The 17,985-nt window shown below is 31.2% G+C and overlaps 2 protein-coding genes across 3 annotated transcripts; both read right to left on the reverse strand.

The window, feature by feature from the left end:
- Positions 1–1,619: 1,619 nt before the first annotated feature.
- Positions 1,620–7,618, reverse strand: LOC105840913. Of its 2 annotated transcripts, XM_028191164.2 has the most exons (11): positions 7,059–7,618; positions 6,871–6,977; positions 5,967–6,225; positions 4,530–4,592; positions 4,268–4,471; positions 3,877–4,198; positions 2,840–2,984; positions 2,690–2,763; positions 2,486–2,620; positions 2,208–2,416; positions 1,620–2,133 (listed from the first exon to the last, which is right to left on the reverse strand). In XM_028191164.2, exons 3-10 carry the CDS (start codon positions 6,201–6,203, stop codon positions 2,310–2,312), a joined length of 1,287 nt encoding a protein of 428 aa, XP_028046965.1. In that variant the 5' UTR covers positions 6,204–6,225; positions 6,871–6,977; positions 7,059–7,618; the 3' UTR covers positions 1,620–2,133; positions 2,208–2,309. The 2 variants fall into 2 exon arrangements, with proteins under 2 accessions (XP_028046965.1, XP_012543449.2); XM_012687995.3 differs by lacking the exon at positions 6,871–6,977 and having other exon boundaries at positions 7,059–7,615.
- Positions 7,619–8,476: 858 nt separating this feature from the next.
- LOC118646140 lies at positions 8,477–11,439 on the reverse strand. The gene is made up of 3 exons (XM_036288447.1): positions 11,024–11,439; positions 9,292–9,537; positions 8,477–8,583 (listed from the first exon to the last, which is right to left on the reverse strand). The coding sequence occupies exons 1-3, from the start codon at positions 11,094–11,096 to the stop codon at positions 8,477–8,479; spliced, it is 426 nt and encodes a 141-aa protein (XP_036144340.1). The 5' UTR covers positions 11,097–11,439.
- Between the last annotated feature and the right edge of the window lie 6,546 nt (positions 11,440–17,985).

The following is a 17,985-nucleotide window of genomic DNA, read 5'->3' on the forward strand; positions in this document are numbered from 1 at the left end:
GACATAACAAATAAAAACGTGAACCAATAAATAATACAATTAAATAAATAATAAGATAAAAAATAATAAAATTTTTCCGCAAGTCGGTTTTCATATTAACCCTCAATCCTCTCTAGTTTTCGTCCTGCTTAAAACTACTATTGTTAATTTCTCGTACAACCGCGATGCTAGCGCCATTAAAATTATACTAAAAAATGTTTCCCTATTTTACACTTCATCATCCTCAAAAAATACCAATTTTTATACGCTGAAATTGGATATCTGCTTTTATTCTACGTTGATCAGACTTTTTTTCATAAAGAGGAACTTTTTTCCTTCCAGAAACTGATTTAAAAAAAATTTTTTTTCAAAATTTTTACCATAGCTATATATTTTTTTAAAAATTAACTTTATTGATTTTTCTTATCGTTTATTAAAAAATACATATTAAATTTAGGAGAGAGGGATAATATAATAGTAGTTTCTTAAAAAGAAATATTTAAAGAGTATACATGATTTTTTTCAGATTTTTAAAACCATTATTTATATGGTTATAAGGGCGAGGACGAAAACGACCCATAGGGAAGGATAGGTGCCGAAAAACACGGGAGGGATTGAGGGTTAAAAGGACAGAATAGATATTCAATTAGTCTTGTCAATAAATCTAAAAGATCAAAAACTATAGAAAACGTGTTGTAAATAATAAAAACTGATATGCGTATTGTGAAAAACTATAAACTTATATATGTTGATTCAGATATTAAAACAAGCAACAATCACAGAGTATTCGACAAAGCGTTAAAGTCAAGTGTAACGTTCGGCAATCAGAGACAGAAGATACCAAAAAAGGTTAATTTTAGAAATGATCCATATTAAGAAGCAAGTTAAGCATCAATTTACAGAACACGGAGTGTATTGACTATTATTCATTTAATTGTATTATTTATTGGTTCACGTTTTTATTTATGTCAGTTTGATAAGATATGCATTGTTTTTTGGTTATTCAATAGTCATCATTTTTTAACTGTTTAAGTATATTTTCGTTTGCGTTATTTTATTCATATTTAAGTTCATACATATAGGTAATTTATTATGACTGAAGAGGACTAAGGGCGGGTTTATCAATGCTCAGCTAAGTTAAATTTGACTAATAGTTAAATACTAACTGTAAGCTATGTGTTTATCAAAGCGGAATAACTAACAGTTACGCATAAACTGTTAGTTATTCCGCTTTGATAAACACATAGCTTACAGTTAGTATTTAACTATTAGTCAAATTTAACTTAGCTGAGCATTGATAAACCCGCCCTAAGTATAGTCGAAACGTTTCAAAGTTTAACATTTTTTAACACAGCTGGTTTTTAGTCGCGGTTATAATTATATTTTTATTGAATAAATTATTTTGTATTAGGAAGATTTGTCTTGGCTCGATATATTGACCTGTTATCGTATTATTTTTGCTTAGCATTAACAAGCTCTTTATATGTTTTGTTGATTTTCAGAACATTTACAACATTCCAGAAGATGACTTTGGATATTGGTACAAAGATAAAGAGAATACTATAGAAAATGACGTTCCGTATTACAAAGTTAACAGAAATTTTCTGGTAACATGTAAAGAAAATCAAGGAACAGTAAGATTTGAGCGTATGTGCATTGCTTGCATTAATGTAGAATCGAATAGTTTTTATACAGTGCGATCACATCTGTTGTGAAGTTATGCGAATCATATTATACAGGAAAGCAATAATGTTAAAAAATGTCCGATTTGCAAAGGAGAAATTTCAGCAGTTTACAAAGTATATATACTATAAACAAGTTTGCATCTTTTGAATTCTTAATATATGTAAACGAGTAATATGTAACTATAACAATTGTATTTGCATTTTCTGTAAGTTTTAAAATGTTGCTTTTTTTCTGTAGGGTTTAGAAAAACACAATATTGCAAAAAGTAATTTTCATAATTAGTATGACTATTAAAAGGTAGTTTTTTAATTTTCACTTTAGCTCATATTTTCTGTATCAAGTAACGAAGAAAACCATTTCTTCGAGTCTTAAGGTTTACTTACTAAAATGTAACATATATCTAAATTCTATTATTTAATTGCAACAGCTGCAATCTTTGTCTACTTTTGTTTTCCGTCTTCGTGTAATCTGAAATTATTTAAATTTTGTTGTACTTAAGAAATATAGATAAAAATAAATATTATATTTTAATTTGTACTTACTTTTGACGGAATATTTTCAATAAAAACCAATTGTTTTCGATCATTGTTTATTGTATAGTTTTCATAGTCTTTACGTTTTAATCATGATAATACAACTAGAGGTCATTGCATGTTTATTGCATTATCTAGATTTACAATAACTTGTGTCTCTTTTTCATAATTCTCTTGATTTTCATTTTTCAAAGAGATATTTGGTATATTTTCTTCTTCTAAAGCATAATAAAGCAGATTTACTTTAAGATTAAAAATTATTTGCACAAGTTATTGTTAATACTAACCTTGCATATTTACAAAAAGGCAAACATTTTGTTGTATATTTATTGCATTATCTTGATTTGCAATAACTTGTGTCTCTTTTTTATAATTCTCTTGATTTTCATTTTCCAAAGATATATTTGGTATATTTTCTTCTTCTAAAGTATAATAAAGCAGATTTACTTTAAGATAAAAAATTAATTACACAAGTTACTGTTAATACTAACCTTGCATATTTGTATAAAGACAAACATTTTTGTATGTTCCAGTAAACATTTGTAAAAATTGTTCAAGATTCAATCTATAAATATTTTAATATAACATTATTATATATTCATTATATTATTCATTATTTTATTAGTAACTTTTTATACTACCTTCCTACAATTAAAGCTGTTTGTGCTTGAACAATTTTTAAGTCACGCTCTTTATTTTTGCGTAATTGCACAAATGTTAAACTTTCATTATTTTGTAGACGTCCAAAATGAATTTCTTGATCTAGAATTAACTTTGTCAGTTTATCTGAAATTAATAATTTCATAATGAGTGATATGTAAGCAAAATTTAATTTTTTAAATTAAAATTAAATTTGAAGTATATACACAAAATATACACAATAAACTCTGTGTTATAAAGAACGTAACAATCAACTATAAATATTTTTAGAAAGCTATTTTTTACAAAGTAATAGAACATATTAACACATAAAAATCGCTTTGAAACCAATATCAACATAAAGAAGATAGTCTCAATATCATTTCCACCAATGTTACTATTGGTTTGTCCCAAGAAATGACCCATTTTGTTTCTGATAAAAGCCACTTGATGGCGAGTTTGAGAACCAATCGCAAAGAGAATCTTGTCGGAAATCAAACTTTCGAATCTTAATCAATTATAGTTAATTTTTTAATTATAATCGGTCAGAATTATTGAGACCGTCCTTTTTATGTCTTCTTTGATATTAATTTCAAAGCGATTTTTATGTACCAATATGCACCATTCTCTTGTTAGCTATTTGACCGATTTTTATAAAATTTAAAAGTATTAAAAGAAGGAAGATATTTTTATTTAATGCCAGTAACAATTGTAAGTCATTAAAGAAATTTTTTATCGAAAAATTGGAAACTGTCAATGCATATGTGGAAAGTTATCCTTAATATGTCATTCTTTTCATTCTTCAGTTACTTATTTGGATATTTCATAAGTTTCTAACAAGTAGTTCAAAAGAGTATTGGAGAAAGAAAAAGAATTCTTTGCGATAAAATAAAAAAATAAAAAAAATACAGTTTAAACAATAAAGTAAACATGAAAAATTATCAAAACTTTTGACTATTATTCATTATTACATTCTGTATAACAAACAGTATAATACCACTATACAAAATACAAGACTTGCTGTATTAAAATAGTTTACCTAAGAAAATCCATAAATTTTGATGAGAATTACCCAGCTTCCGTCTTATCATAATATGGAAGTTTTCCACTAAATTGTTTGTTCTTACAGGACAGTTATATACGCTGACTTTTGATGCTTTCGGTAACCAGGTTTTTTCAATATATGTTAGAAAATCCAATAACTCTTCATATTTAGAATGTGTAGCATCACAATAATTATGCAATATTTTTAATGCCTGCATGAAATATTCTTCCGGCAATAGTGGAAGCGTCATTGTCATAGACAACAGTGTATTTGAAGTATTTGTTAAGCCCAAGCAATTCCACTTACGTAATACTGCCTAAAATATAAAATATAATTCATGTTTTTTAATTTCATAAATTAGTTATTAAGAAAGATAAAAACCTACTTGATTATAATGAAACCAACAACCATGAATATTTGCATTTGGAAAAAGTTTTTCCATAACTTTCATAGCTTCTGCTTCGTAATCGCTCATAATAAATTTAACATTAGTTTTTAGTCCTGGAGCTAGCTCTAATATTTTTAACCATATTGATTCATATAGTGCACTGGTACGTGCTTCACATAAACAGAACACAGTTCCAACTGCCTAAGAATAATGACTTTTAATATTAATGTCTAAATATATTTCATATAAAAAAACTTACTTTATTCATATAACGAGTGTGAATGGTATATAGTTGATCCATATGTGAATAACGGGGAACAACCTACCAACAAATTACAAAGGTATAAAATAAAAAAAATGTTAGAAGGAATTATAAAAGATAAGAGGGTTTTGAAGCACAACAAGATGTTTGTGTCAAATTTCATCAAATGTTTGTGTCGAATTTATTATTCATTAATATTATAATAAATTATTTTCAAGGATAATTTCTTGTAATTTCACACGTTTACATTAATTATATAGACTGCAATAATTTATTCTCTAAATGCATTTTGTTTAAAAAATGTTTATTGTATTCAAACTGTTATTAATTTTCTTACATTGATGGTCTCATTAAAAAACAAAAATGTTTATTATTAAACTTTAATTTAAATAAATACAGGACAGACCGGAACGCTTTAAAAGTTTTTTTATATGTAAATAATAAATAGAATTTAAAATGCACTTTTTTAATAGCTGCTTGTAGTAAACAATATAATAAAACATTTTTTAGTTAAATAATATTATTAACTTCATTGCATTTATAAAAAATATATGCAAATACACTTGTAACGTATAACTATTACCACATGTGAAATTGTTGCACTTATTGGAACTGATTACAAATCTAGTTTTTATGTATTTATAAATAGAATACATGTTATAAATAAAAATTAGAAACAAACATATATAACATTCAATTTTTATTAAATGTATGCATTAAAATAATCTACAGTAATAAAATAAACTTAAATTATTGATTAAACACAAATATGTTTTAAGACTTTAATAAAAAGTTATTAATTTTAAAGTAAAGATTTTAATGAAATAATTTAAGTTACAATATAATGACTAGATTTCTAAATATAACATTTAATATGTCACTGATTTATCTTACTTTCGATTATATAAAACCTTTTTTTAATTCTTTATTTTATAAAAATGTGTTCTTTGGTTTAAAATAATTGAATGTTCTTATAAAAAATTTTTTACAGATTTTTATCATTTGTTATTTTGCAATAACATGTAATGCTATTGCAACAACTAGTTCCAGTCTCCTCTATTATAGAATACTAATAACTTAGATTGTACATCTCTCTATGAGTCAACATATTTATAATATTATTTAATTATAATTCAATAGAATTTTTCATGCATGAATTTGTCTTCTCTGCTCTACTTTAATTTAGGAGAATTTTTACATCAAAATTTGGCTATTTTTTAAGAGTATGTAGATCAACAGCTTGATATATATCGGGTGTCATCATAATTTGTTATATGTAACAATTTTTCAGTATAAAATGCTAATGTAATGCATCTTTTTATTATTTATATTTTTAATCACTTAATAACTTATATGCTTTACATAGAGAGAGGTATTTGTTTTTTTAGATTTCTTCATTTATTCTATAAGATTATACCAATCAAAATAACTTACCGAAAAAGTTCCATCAATAAAAATTTCCCTAGCTTGTTGAATTATTTCAAGAAGTCTATCACTTGAAAATATAACAGCCCTGTTGCCATCTTGTGCAATTACACTTCCTTTATTAATATTTTTAATCCATTCATACTTCATTAAATCAGTATGTAAGGCTTCAAAAGTCTGTGATATAAGAGGTCTTTGTTTCATTCGTTCTCGAGCCATTATACTTTTCATAGAGCTATACGACATATGTGCAGCTACATTTGGATTTCTAAAACATTATTAAATAAAATAAATTAAACATAAATTTAAAATAATTATAAATGCTTTCCAATACATAAGGTATGTAGAACAAAATAAAGTTTTTCTGTTCAACAATTTAATTACAAATATGTGCTATTTCTTATTATATGCATATTTATAAAGTACATGAGAGAGAACCAATTATGAAAGTAAACATGTCTAATATTAATAAGAAATAATAGTTAAATTCTTTGAATTTCTTATTCTCTATTAATATCAAAAATGTGATTTTATTTTACAAATGTACTGAATATAAAATATATATATATATATATATGCATATATTAATATATATATATATTGATTTTGTTCTTATTAAACATAAAAATGTTTTTATGTGTAACAACTACCCAGATAACCAAGCGTAATGTAGCATTTTAAGCAAACCAATGCATTGGATGTATTGTTATAGATTTGCTATAAATTTTGACATCAAAATAAAACATTATGAATTCAGCAATATGATTATTTATACATGCAATCAGTTAAGGACATTTAAAAAAAGGAAACGATCAGCAATAATGATACATAATATTGTTTGCGATATAACAGCAACATAGCAACAACAAATGATTGATAACAAATTAATGCTGACACGTTGCTATCAACTTGCCATTGTTAAAACAGAATTCATATGAGTTCAGCCTAACAGACATAATGCTGTTTCACTTTGTTTGGAGTTTTTCTAAATTAGTTGCTGCAAGATTGTTGGTAACATAACTGCAACATCAAGACATTTGGCTATCTGAGTATGAATCAAAGAAAGCACCTTTTTGTAATTTCATTTATAAAACAACATACATTCGACAAACGTCATCAAAAATTTTCTTCGGTGGCAGAAGCGATTCACGTGATAAACGTAACATTTCACTCTGCACTTTTAATTTTTCCAACTTTATAGTATCTGGCGGATGTCCATGTTGAGTTTGCACATGAACTTGGTCATCAATTATTTTTACCATACCAGGGCATCCTGTTGTACGACGGCTTGAACATCTATATGTGTTCTTTATTCGTTTATCAATATTATACGTATATCCGTCATATACGTAAATAAAAGTTCCTCTTTGTTTACCATTAACGATCTCCATATTACATATATCGAAATATAACTTGCGGTAATGATTATTTTCTCTACCGGGATGAAACGCACGTTCCGATTCTAAGAGCCATCACACGAATCAACAAGAATGCAGCTTGTTATTTTGACTGGGTTCGGGGAGACGCTATTAACACAGCGCTAAGGTTGGACTGTGCTCGGAGTCGGAGAGCACAGGAGAGCACAGGAACAGGAGAGCACGTCAGCACGCTTGGGGTGCGTTCGGGGAGCTCACTATTAGCACGATGAGCGGAGCCAATGAAATTTGGGTCCAAATGCACCGCGCCGCAAATAATCTTCTTGGGTCTGTTCGCGTCACATGCTCCGACATGCTCCTATTCACCCCAACACACTCCAATACGTTGATTCCGATGACGCCAACCTATTAGAATGCGTTGGAGTAAGTAGGATCACAGTTTAGCTATAACCAGTTACGACAGTACAGTCGGAACCTTTGATGTTTATGTTACCTAGTCACGTGACCATCCGCCATGTTTTGGATTGTAAGAAAGCGCGTTATTCGAAGATATAAAACAAAAAAAGATAGTAAAAATATTTCTTATGATTCGTGTCAAATTGTTATTAAAGAGATAAGTGAATAAATAAAAAAAATTACAGAAAAAGTTAAAAAAAGTTAAATTCTGAAATGAGGTTAAACAATAATAAATAAATGGATTTTTTGGAAAACAAAAAAATTTTATTCCTGCGTTTTGTCCAGATATGTTTTTACACATGACACAGGAAAATCCACCTTTACTAATTTTACTCATTATTATAATTTATTTCAAAATAAATGATATTGAAAAAAACACTGAAGATGATCTTCATTAATAATCTTTTCAAAATAATACCTAATTAATATCGCTTAATATCACTGAAAAATTATTCACACAATATAACCTCTAACACGCAATTATCACATGTCTAGCTCATAGCTTCGTACCGCGTGGCTCGCCATGTCCGCCATATTTTAGATAGTACAGTTGACGCATGCGTCGTAAAATATTATACGAAGAATTTCGCTGACTGTCGTAACTGGTTATAGCTAAACTGTGGTAGGATCATGTCGGGGCATGGCGACGCGAACAAACCACTTCTTTCGAACATTTGGACCCAATTCTTATTGGTCGACTACTGCGCATACGTGGTGTTGGTTCATCTTTCTTATTACATCATGCGTAGCACTACCCATGATGGAAGGATATAGGCTGGTATTCATAGTCGAATCTTATTTCAAGATCGTCTCAAGCAATATCTTAAGATGCTAATACAGCTCTGTGATTGGCTGATGGCATCTTAAGACAGTACTTAAGATAATCTTAAATATAAGATCCGACTATGAATACTGGCCATAAGGTGTGCTCCTCATACTCAAGACGAATTTCAATACGGTTCTGCGCAGATTCCAGGGGCTCTATTCTTGAATTCATTCGCAAGAGAAACGTATTCGCAAATTCTGATCTTACAGAAAAGTTGGAAATTTATTGGCTATCGTATGGCTATTAACCAATAAACTTGTAACTTTTCTGTTAGAGCGAGTACTTGCGTATACGTTTCTCTTGCGAATGAATTCAAGAATCGAGCCCCAGATGCGGCCATTTTAAAGAAAGAGAGAAAGAGAGAAGAGATCCTTTCTCTTAGGCCGGAATTCATAGTCGAATCTTACTCAAGTTCCAGCTTAAGCACGATCTTGAGACGTCAATGCTGTTATTTTATTGGTTAAGTAAGTCTCAAGTCGGCTTGAAGCTAGACTTAAGACCATTCTTGAGCTTAAGATCGATGAATCCCGTCCCTAGCCCGGTATTCATAGTCAAATCTTATTTCAAGATCGTCTCAAGCAATGTCTTAAGATGCTAATACGACTCTGTGATTGGCTGATGGCATCTTAAGACAGTACTTAAGATGATCTTAAATATAAGATCCGACTATGAATACCGGCCCTAGAGATACTATAACAGGTAAGGAGCCAAAATCCATAAAAAACTAGGGGAGAATGTTGGCAATGATGGAAAATCTCTAGAATCCATAAATTTATTTCTGAAGTTGACAACACTGTGGTGCATTCGGGAGTAGCATGGGATGCGTCATGCGTGTAGTGCAGAACCGTGATTGTGACAGATGGTGCATGAAAGACCAAAATAACCTCGCGGAGATGACAGGTCAGCAAGACGCAGGTTAGTGCTAAATATTAAACTTTAATAAGATTATTAATTTAGGATCTTTACAATACGAGTTACTGTAAACTGTTTTTGCTGTTTAATTCTGACTGCATTTACTATGTAAAGATTATCTTTCTTATAAAATTATGTGATATTTACTACATGTTTACTTTAATAATTAAATAAATAAATAAATAAAACCAGAGTTGTATTTATTAATTAATTTAACACTAAAGTCATTTGTGTTGTAAAGATCTTAAATTAATAATCTCAGATCAGTCTTTCTAAAATAGTATTACAATGTGAAATAATATTATTATTACCAAAATACCAAAAATAATATAGAATTATTATTATTTCTTAAGAGATATAAACGTATAAATCCTTTTTTGTAAAGATTTAATGATTGTATAGATCCATCAAAAATAAAAGATTAATTAGTAATTAATCTTTTACCTTTGACAGGTCTGTATTAATTAGTAATTAATCTTTTACTTTTGATGGGTCTGTATGATCATTAAATCTTTACAAAAAAGTATTTATACATTTATATCTTTTAAGAAATAATAATCAAACCATATTCTTGGTATTTTGATAATAATAATATTATTCCCTATTGTAATATCGATACTATTACAAAAAGACTGATCTGAGATTATTAATTTAAGATCTTTATGATACGAGTTACTGTAAACTGACATTGCTATTTAACTCCGGTTGTATTTATTAATTGAATTATTAAAGTAAACACGCAGTAAAATCACATAATTTTATGAAAAATATAATCTTTAGATAATAAATGTAGCCAGAGTTAAATAGCAATGTCAGTTTACAGTAACTCGTATCATAAAGATCCTAAATTAATAATCTCAGATCAGTTTTCCTGTAATAGTCGATATTACAATGTGAAATAATATTATCACCAAAATACCAAGAATAATATGAGATGATTATTATTTCTTAAAGCATACAAATGTATAAATACTTTTTTGTAAAGATTTAATGATCATATAGTAAAAGATTAATTACTAATTAATACAGACCTGTCAAAGGTAAAAGATTAATTACTAATTAATCTTTTATTTTTGATGGATCTATACAATCATTAAATCTTTACAAAAAAGGATTTATACGTTTATATCTCTTAAGAAATAATAATAATTCTATATTATTTTTGGTATTTTGGTAATAATAATATTATTTCACATTGTAATACTATTTTAGAAAGACTGATCTGAGATTATTAATTTAAGATCTTTACAACACAAATGACTTTAGTGTTAAATTAATTAATAAATACAACTCTGGTTTTATTTATTTATTTATTTAATTATTAAAGTAAACATGTAGTAAATATCACATAATTTTATAAGAAAGATAATCTTTACATAGTAAATGCAGTCAGAATTAAACAGCAAAAACAGTTTACAGTAACTCGTATTGTAAAGATCCTAAATTAATAATCTTATTAAAGTTTAATATTTAGCACTAACTTGCGTCTTGCTGACCTGTCATCTCCGCGAGGTTATTTTGGTCTTTCATGCACCATCTGTCACAATCACGGTTCTGCACTACACGCATCCCATGCTACTCCCGAAAGCACCACAGTGTTGTCAACTTCAGAAATAAATTTATGGATTCTAGAGATTTTCCATCATTGCCAACATTCTCCCCTAGTTTTTTATGGATTTTGGCTCCTTACCCTATAACAGAGATTCGTCAATACGTTAACGATTTCTGATTGGCTCCCGTCGCTTGGGATATAACCGGAAGTATGAGAGAGAAAGATAGATATAACTGACAGAGAAAGCCTAGCCGACCTAACCTGTCATCTGTCAAAAGAAAACAGAGTGTCTACGTGTCTACCAAATAGAATATAAAATCAGAGAGAAACCTGAGATTGCACATATTTTTCTACGAGTCTAAATACAATGCTTAAATTATATTTATAATACATCATGTGTATATAAACATAATAATATATAATTTCTTAATAATCAATTTATATTACTTAACCTTACATGGGAAAATTAATAAAATATGCCTAAACCTTTTTTTTAAATATATTGTGTTTTAATATTTATTTTGTTCACGATTATTAAATATCAATAACTACAAATAAAAATATATATATTGTATTCTTGCATTTACAATCAAAATAAACCGCCATCGAAAACGTTATATCCGATATCCGGTTTTACCCCAAGACGGCACATTCGCAAATCTCTGTTATAGTATCTCTACTTTCTCTCTTTCATTATTTCTGTTCCTATTGCCTGCACTAATTACCACAGCTTCGAGCTTGAAATGCTCGCTATCGTACGCGCGGTCAAAAGGTTCCATATTTATTTGTACGGAATCGAATTCACGGTCGTGACCGATTGTAATAGCCTCGTACACGCCGTGACTAAAGCAAACCTCAACCCGCGTATCGCGCGTTGGACTTTAAAATTACAAGACTATAAATTTAAAGTAATACATAGAGCCGGTCATCATATGTCGCATGTCGACGCGCTTAGCCGACAAGTAGCTTACTCGGCGTACATGCCGATATCGATAGAACGTGAATTAGAGTATAAGCAACTGCAAGATCCGAAACTTAACGAGCTGGCTCAGCAACTCGAATATTCGGATCACGACAAATTCGAATTAATCGAAGGCCTAGTCTACAGAAAGTCGGAGGATCGTCCGCGTTTCGTGGTACCGGACTCTATGATAGCGAACATGATAAGAGCCTATCACGATGAGATGGCACATTGCGGTTTTGAAAAGACTTACCAAGGCGTCTACGCTACCTATTGGTTTCCGTCGATAAGAAAAAAGATTAGAGATCATATCGATAATTGCATCACTTGTCTCGCGGCTAATAGCTCCACACACGGTAAAGAGGGCGAAATGCAACTTAACAATACGGCCCTGGATTCATTCGAAGTTTTGCACATCGATCATTTCGGTCCGCTGCCGGCGGCCGAAGAAAATTATAAACATGTTCTAGTCATTATCGATGTCTTCTCTAGATTTACATGGCTTTATACCACGAGATCGACGGGAGCCAAAGAGGTCGTTGAACGTTTAAAATTGTTGTTTAGCATTTTCGGCAAGCCCAAGAAAATTATCTCCGACCGAGGCACAGCCTTCACATCATCAGAATTCGGTGATTTTCTCAAGGAGTTAAACGTGTCACATTCGTTGATTGCCGTCGCCTCCCCGTGGGCCAACGTGATGGTAAAACGGGTAAACAAATTTCTGAAATCCTCTCTTAAAAAATTAATCGAAGAACAGGCCCAGTGGCACACCCATCTTGATAGGGCTCAGTATGTTATAAATAATATGTTTCATACTGCGATTAAGAATACACCTGCTAAATTGCTCCTCGGATATGATCGCCGTGAGCACAGCGACAAAATTGTTACCGATTTAATAAATCAACTCGCCGGCGTTGATCGCGATCTCGCCTTCGAACGAGAAACAAATAAGGCAATAGCCATCGAGGTTACTGACCAACTGCGTAAATATAATAAACAATATTACGACAAAAAGCACACAAAAATTTCAAAGTATGTCGTCGGGGATTATGTCATAATAATAGATTTGCAACCACGGCCAGGGCAAAGCTCAAAGTTGAAAGCGAGTTATAAAGGTCCGTATATGATTGCAAAAGTATTAGAGAAAACCCGTTTTATCGTTACAGACATCCCGGGGCATAACATATCTTCTCGACCATACAACTCAATCTTGTCTTTTGACAAGCTCAAACCGTGGGTGAAGCCATCAGTTGTCAGAACCCAAGATTGAATGCGGAAAAGAAAAAGAAAATATATATTAGTATAGAGAAAATATATCAAAACTTTGTAAAATTAGATTAAGTTTTTATTAGTGGAAGATCTGTATGATTAAAGTATTAAGATAATATTGTAAAGACAATTTGTAAAACATGCGTTCCATTAGCATTAAGCTATTAGTGTTAAGATAATATTGTTAAGTCATTTCGTAATCATTAGTTAAAAGAGGAAAAACATATTGTCGATTTCTGAGATAACCATGTTAATTAGCGGCGAAAACATTTCAACCAGCGATCATGTACGTTACCCGCGTTTCTTCTCGCGGGATAAGAAATAGCGTTTGAGGACGAACGCCGAGTCAGAACGGTCGAACTGTAAAAAATTTCGGTCACCCGGTATGCTCTCCATAATGCGGAGCAGCACTTGCTCCACGTGAACGATCGCTTTAACAGGATAGTGATTACTAGCATTTATTACGGGCACATAGCTTTCTATGTTAAATTCAAAGAAAAGTGGAATGTTCTCCATTTTATTATAATCAAAATCTAATTCAGCCTCTAATCTCGTTTAACCTACGTAACGTCGCGTTATATCATGTCCCGTTCTCAATCTAGCTGCTTTCTCCACCAATCATCGCAGTTTACTCATGGTTCCCTTGCACAAAACGCAGATGAAAATTTTACTCGGTGAAGGAAATACGAAGATTTCCTTTCTAGTTTTGGAACACCTCCGAGTCATAGGCGAGAAACCAATCGGAAACGCTCGTAACATTTTGGAACAAACTTTGAGTAAAATTTTCCTCGAAGAGGACGTTTTGGAATGTACCCCTAGTTTACACCGAGCACTTGATACGCGTATTAAATAGTAAATAACTAGTGAATGTGTTTAATTAGAGCACTAGAAAAGTAGGTATTCTCCATAGACCTTATAGATATGGACTGGCAATACCATCGACATATAGAATGGACTGAGCATTGCGATAGGTTAGCGCGCGCCTGCTTTAGAGTGAGAGGTACTACACCTGAGGCCTATGTTTGTCTCTTTTGCAAGCTTCTGATTTGTTATTTCGTCCCCCTCCATTCACGGAGGAGGACGAAATAACAAATCAGAAGCTTGCAAGAGAGACAAACATAGGCCTCAGGTGTAGTACCTCTCACTCTAAAGCAGGCGCGCGCTTGCCTATCGCAATGCTCAGTCCATTCTATATGTCGATGGGCAATACCAAGCGAAACCGTGTCCATACTTCTCTCTCTAAAAAGTCCGGAAATATGTTTCGCGCATGCTTGTACATATTATACATTGAAATCCAATGATTGGATACGTTTTGGTCACGTGTTTTAACTTATGTGTGTGTATATACAGGGTGTCTGGTATTTTTTTATGGGATTTTTATGAGCAGGTAGAGCGCATGAAACTGAACAGAAAAATCCTTACCGTTTTTCCATTTTTGCAATAGTTAACAAGTTAGTGACTTATAAAATTTTCTGTATTAGCCCGGCCTACCGGCAAATGCAAGCGCGCTGAGCGCTCGGCCGCGGCGGCCGCCCTTCCCTAGCGCTTGAACCTTGAGATTGCTAGGCGTGCGGGGAGAGTTGTTACAACAAGCGACAATGGCTACACACAAGCAACGCGTAACGCTAAATTCTCCCTTTGAATTATGATAGTTCCTTACCTTTTTTAATGAAAATGAAATTTTCTAACTACAAAACGCATGTGTGTACGTGTACATACATATGTACAAAAAATATCAGTTTTAAGGCTTAAAGAAGTGATTACTAAATTTATTTTTTTAATAAATAACGATTATTTTTAATAAAAAATTTTTTTTTGATGGTAGTCTTAAACGTCGTAAACTGTCATTATAAAAGAAGCTGTTATCATATGCTCGAAACAAAATTTATGCTTTTTCAAAAAACATTAAAAAATTTTATCCATTAAAATGAAAATGACAACCAAATAAAATGTTTGTTTCAACTTTATATTCTTAATTAAAAATTAAATAACTAGGATATTTATATTTTTAATAAAATTAATCCTTGTGATAGACTTATAATACACGGTAAAAACTTTATGGCAGGAATTACTACGGTAAGTAGTAAACGCGAGCCAAGGAGGAATTATGCAAATTTTCATTATATTTTTCATCAAATTACGACAATATTTACACTACTTATATGATATAATTCTCTGAAATTTCTTCTTACAGTTTGTGGTTACTATCATAAATAATAAAGTCATACATAATTTTACTATAAAATTTTCTCCGTGTAAATTTACAAATATAAATTTATTAAATGTTTGAAAACTTATAAACAATATTTATTTAGTTTAAGAAAATTTTAGTATGTAATGTGTGTGTGTGTGTGTGTAGGGAGGGGGGGTGTACATACATACGCGAGCTAAAGAATAATCACTTTGTGACAGGAAAATGATTATGCCTTAATTCAAGAATTGGTTTATAATTTGTGTGTAATTTGTGTATGTGTGTGTGTGTATGTGTGTGTGTGTGTGTGTGTGAGTGTGTGTGTGTGTGTACATACGCGAAAATGTTAAACATTATTTGTTTTATGTACAGTGTAGTGTTTATTATCAACAGAATACTCTTTTCAGACATTAAAGATAAAATAATTATTAAAAAAAATAAAATTAAAAGTGAATAATTGATTTTTTTTAACTAGAATCTTTTTTTTTTTTATGTGTACGTGTATAGTAATCGGCGTAAATAGTAATAGTGATATAAAATCGCGGAACTAAGGTATAATCATTTTCCTGTCACAAAGTGATTATTCTTTAGCTCGCGTATGCATGTACACCCCCCTGCCTACACACACACACACACACACACACACATTACATACTAAAATTTTCTTAAATTAAATAAATATTGTTTATAAGTTTTCAAACATTTAATAAATTTATATTCGTAAATTTACACGGAGAAAATTTTATAGTAGAATTATGTATGATTTATTACTTATGATAGTAACCACGAACTGTAAGAAAAAATTTCAGAGAATTATATCATATAAGTAGTGTAAATATTGTCGTAATTTGATGAAAAATATAATAAAAATTTGCATAATTCCTCCTTGGCCCGCGTTTACTACTTACCGTAGTAATTCCTGCCATAAAGTTTTTACCGTGTATTATAAGTCTATCACAAGGATTAATTTTATTAAAAATATAAATATCCTAGTTATTTAATTTTTAATTAAGAATATAAAGTTGAAACAAACATTTTATTTGGTTGTCATTTTCATTTTAATGAATAAAATTTTTTAATGTTTTTTGAAAAAGCATAAATTTTGTTTCGAGCATATGATAACAGCTTCTTTTATAATGACAGTTTACGACGTTTAAGACTACCATCAAAAAAAAATTTTTTATTAAAAATAATCGTTATTTATTAAAAAAATAAATTTAGTAATCACTTCTTTAAGCCTTAAAACTGATATTTTTTGTACATATGTATGTACACGTACACACATGCGTTTTGTAGTTAGAAAATTTTATTTTCATTAAAAAAAGTAAGGAACTATCATAACTCGAAGGGAGAATTTAGCGTTACGCGTCGCTTGTGTGTAGCCATTGTCGCTTGTTGTAACAACTCCCCCCGCGCGCCTAGCAATCTCAGGGTGCGGTCCCATGAAGCGGATTATGCGGAAGCGGGACGAGCGGATCATCAATCGCGGGATCATTCTGATAGAACTCTTTCAAAAATTCCGTCGAAACGGTCCTGTGATTGGTGATCCGCTCGTTCCGCTTCCGCATAATCCGCTTCATGGGACCGCACCCTCAAGGTTCAAGCGCTAGGGAAGGGCGGCCGCCGCGGCCAAGCGCTCAGCGCGCTTGCATTTGCCGGTAGGCCGGGCTAATACAGAAAATTTTATAAGTCACTAACTTGTTAACTATTGCGAAAATAGAAAAACGGTATGGACTTTTCTGTTCAGTTTCATGCGCTCTACCTGCTCATAAAAATCCCATAAAAAAATACCAGACACCCTGTATATGTATATATACATATGTATGCATGTGTGCTGACATGCGCGATAGTTATTTCCGGTAACTTTAGAGAAAGAAGTACTAAAAAGTCTGTTTCTCTCTCGCACCTCTTCTGGACACCGTTTTCTAAAGACCTATAATCAAAGATGCGCCAATGGCCCCCCACCATGACTGCTATCCACCATCTTGTACCCATACGAAGACTGGATGGGGGCTGGGGCCGGGGGCTGGGGTCTGGGGCTGGGGTCTGGAGTAGTGGAGATAGTAAACAATGTGAGCCTGCTCCAAGTTGTACGCAGCCATATAACAGATGTAAATTTAATTTTTCTTGTTCTTTCTGAGTGTATCGTCAAAATATAGTGACCCTCGAGAGTGCAGAGATTGAATTACCTTATAATTTCTGACACATATTCCTTTAACCTATACTGCTCAACACAGAGCACTCTCTCCTCTTCCTCGCTCAGCGTGGGTACGCAATGGCGGATAAACCATGTGACTCAAGTGACCAATCAAAATTGTGTTCTCCATTGGCGAATCTTTGATTATAGGTCTTTACCGTTTTCTATACACAAACTAAGGCACTATAAAAGTGAGTATTCTCACGTCCGCCATTTTTCTTCAAACTAGTCAAGTAACTAGCATGATGTTTTATATATATAATACATCGCAATAACTTTTACAGTCTC

The sequence above is a fragment of the Monomorium pharaonis genome, chromosome 6 (assembly GCF_013373865.1).
Source record: "Monomorium pharaonis isolate MP-MQ-018 chromosome 6, ASM1337386v2, whole genome shotgun sequence".
Taxonomy (NCBI): Eukaryota; Metazoa; Arthropoda; class Insecta; order Hymenoptera; family Formicidae; genus Monomorium; species Monomorium pharaonis.